General features: G+C 48.8%; 1 protein-coding gene across 1 annotated transcript; it reads left to right on the top strand.

The window, feature by feature from the left end:
- Positions 1 to 2,221: 2,221 nt before the first annotated feature.
- Positions 2,222 to 3,169, top strand: LOC141998627 (olfactory receptor 52R1-like). The gene has a single exon (XM_074971519.1). It carries the CDS (start codon positions 2,222 to 2,224, stop codon positions 3,167 to 3,169), a length of 948 nt encoding a protein of 315 aa, XP_074827620.1.

Below are 3,169 nucleotides of genomic sequence, written 5' to 3'. Positions count from 1 at the left end.
CTACACTGACAGGAGTACCCCCGCCGAAGTACCCACAGGGTTCTTGGTGGTGGAAATGGCGTCACTTTTGAGGATAGCGTCCAACTTCTTATAAAAACGGCAGGTCTGTGGCACAGCAACACAGATACTGTTTGCCTCCCCTGCCTTCTGGTACCCGTGCCTCAGCTCCTTCCTCTTGGCTGTGCACTTCTGTGTATCCTGATCACAGCTCTTTTCCCACAAGCTGCATGAATTCTGCCCTTAGGTATCGCAGTTCCTAGGGCTGGAGCGCAGATGAGAAGGAACAGCCTCCTCTCCCCAAATACTGAGCAGATTCAGCAGCTTCACAGTGTCCCAAGGGTGGAGCCGCCATGGCCACCTGGGAAGATGTGATGTGAGCACTCCACACCCAGCAAACAGGAAGATTAATTTTAAAATTCCTGAGCCTTTAAAGGGGGACAGGCAGAAGCTGTTCACCTCATTGGAGGGGAGAGGAGTTGAAACTGTTCACCAGAGCAGTCAGGATGGGCAATGTGGGACACCTTCCAGAAGCCAATTACAGCAATAAAATCAACAAAAATTTTCCGTAAAAAGCCTTAAACCTCTTTTCATAGAATCATAGAATATCAGGGTGGAAGGGAACTCAGGAGGTCATCTAGTCCAACCCTCTGCTCAAAGCAGGACCAATCCCCAACTAAATCATCCCAGCCAGGGCTTTGTCAAGCCTGACCTTAAAAGTATCTAAGGAAGGAGATTCCACCACCTCCCTAGGTAACGCATTCCAGTGTTTCACCACCCTCCTACTGAAAAAGGTTTTCCTAATATCCAACCTAAACCTCCCCCACTGCAATTTGAGACCATTACTCCTTGTTCTGTCATCAGCTACCACTGAGAACAGTCTAGATCCATCCTCTTTGGAACCACCTCTCAGGTAGTTGAAAGCAGCTATCAAATCCCCCCTCATTCTTCTCTTCCGCAGACTAAACAATCCCAGTTCCCTCAGCCTCTCCTCAGAAGTCATGTGTTCCAGTCCCCTAATCATTTTTGTTGCCCTCCACTGGACTCCTTCCCATTTTTCCACATCCTTCTTGTAGTGTGGAACCCAAAACTGGACACAGTACTCCAGATGAGGCCTCACCAATGTTGAATAGAGGGGAACGATCACGTCCCTCGATCTCCTGCAATGCCCCTACATATACTTCCCAAAATGCCATTGGCCTTCTTGGCAGCAAGGGCACACTGCTGACTCATATCCAGCTTCTCATCCACTGTAACCCCTACATCCTTCTCTGCAGAACTGCTGCCGAGCCATTCGGTCCCTAGTCTGTAGCGGTGTATGGGATTTTTCTGTCTTAAGTGAAGGACTCTGCACTTGTCCTTGTTGAACCTCATCAGATTTCTTTTGGCCCAATCCTCTAATTTGTCTAGGGCCCTCTGTATCCTATCCCTACCCTCCAGCGTATCTGTGTATCTACCTCTCCTCCCAGTTTAGTGTCGTCTGCAAACTTGCTGAGGGTGCAATCCACACCATCCTCCAGATCATTTATGAAGATATTGAACAAAACCGGCCCCAGGACCGACTCTTGGGGCACTCCACTTGATACCGGCTGCCAACTAGACATGGAGCCATTGATCACTACCCGTTGAGCCCGACAATCTAGCCAACTTTCTATCCACCTTATAGTCCATTCATCCAGCCCATACTTCTTTAACTTGCTGGCAAGAATACTGTGGGAGAATGTCAAAAGCTTCAAGGTCATTATATTCTGTCACTGAAACTGAGCAGTTCCGTTGTTGAAAGTGGCTTTGCAGTGTGTACACCCCCACTGTTTCTTCGTCAAAAACTGATTTTTTGCAAAATCTTGGTAGTGTAGACAAGGCCTAAGGAACAATGATGGATAACCAGAATCCACACTTGTGTTTCCTACTGGTGCCCAGTAAGGTTTCTCACACCACGATGAGTGGAAATTATTGAAGCAGGGAGCATCATAAAATATGGACTTGAGATTAGTAAGGTCATTTGTTCACAGTTCATTTCTCTGAATTATTAAAATATCATTTTTCAGTGTGTGAAGGGTGACCAATTTGCTTCACCCATGAGAACAGCCCCCAGTAGTGCGTGCATTGTCTCATATTAACATTGTCTCTCCATCCAGGTAATTTTACTGCTACCATCACTCTGGGCATATACAGGAAGTCATGGAAATGTGGTACAAGCAGGAGACACCTTCTCTCCTACTCCATGTCAGATTCCAACACAACTGAATTCACCAACCCCTCCACCTTCATCCTGCTGGGCATTCCTGGCCTGGAGGCAGCCCATGTCTGGATCTCCATCCCCTTCTGCACCATGTTCGCCATCGCCATCTTGGGGAACTTCACCATCCTCTTCATCGTGAAGACGGAGCCTAGGCTCCATGAGCCCATGTACTATTTCCTCTGCATGCTGGCTGTTACCAACCTGATCCTGTGCACGTCTACCCTGCCCAAAATGCTGGCAATCTTCTGGTTCAATTCCAGAGAGATCGATTTTAGTGCCTGCCTCACCCAGATGTACTTCACTCACTGCTTCTCAGTGATGGAGTCTGGGATCTGTGTAGCCATGGCTTTTGATCGCTATGTGGCCATCTGCCATCCCCTGAGACACTCCACCATCCTGACAAACCCTGTGGTGGCCAAGATGGGCCTGGCTGTGGTGCTACGCAGCGGCATGGTCGTACTGCCCTATCCCTTCTTGGTAAGACAGTGGCCGTATTGCACAACCAACATCATCCCCCAGCCATACTGTGTGCATATAGCCGTGGCGAAGCTGGCGTGCGCCGACGCCCACGTCAGTACTTTCTACGGCCTCTTTGTGACATTCTGTGTGATTGGTCTGGATGGGATTTTTATCACTGTGTCCTATACCCAGATCCTCAGGGCCATATTCAGCCTCCCCACACAGGATGCCCGGCTCAAGACTTTTGAAACCTGTGGTTCCCACCTCTGTGTCATTTTAGCCTTTTACATCCCACGTCTCTTCATCTCCCTCATGTACAGATTTGCCCAGAATGTGCCCCTTCATTTTCACGTTCTCATTGCCAATGTGTACCTCTTCATGCCCCCCATGCTAAACCCCATCATCTACGGGGTGAGGACCAAACAGATTCGGGACAGGCTGCTCTGGCTCTTTATTCATAAAGGGGCCTAA

This window comes from Natator depressus, chromosome 1, assembly GCF_965152275.1.
Source record: "Natator depressus isolate rNatDep1 chromosome 1, rNatDep2.hap1, whole genome shotgun sequence".
Taxonomy (NCBI): Eukaryota; Metazoa; Chordata; order Testudines; family Cheloniidae; genus Natator; species Natator depressus.
Note: the sequence above shows the minus strand (reverse complement) of the source record. Positions and strands in the feature narration are given on the sequence as shown.

Excerpts from the sequence above, each read along its gene's own strand:
- LOC141998627 (XM_074971519.1), top strand. The coding sequence starts at position 2,222 with ATGTCAGATTCCAACACAACTGAATTCACCAACCCCTCCACCTTCATC.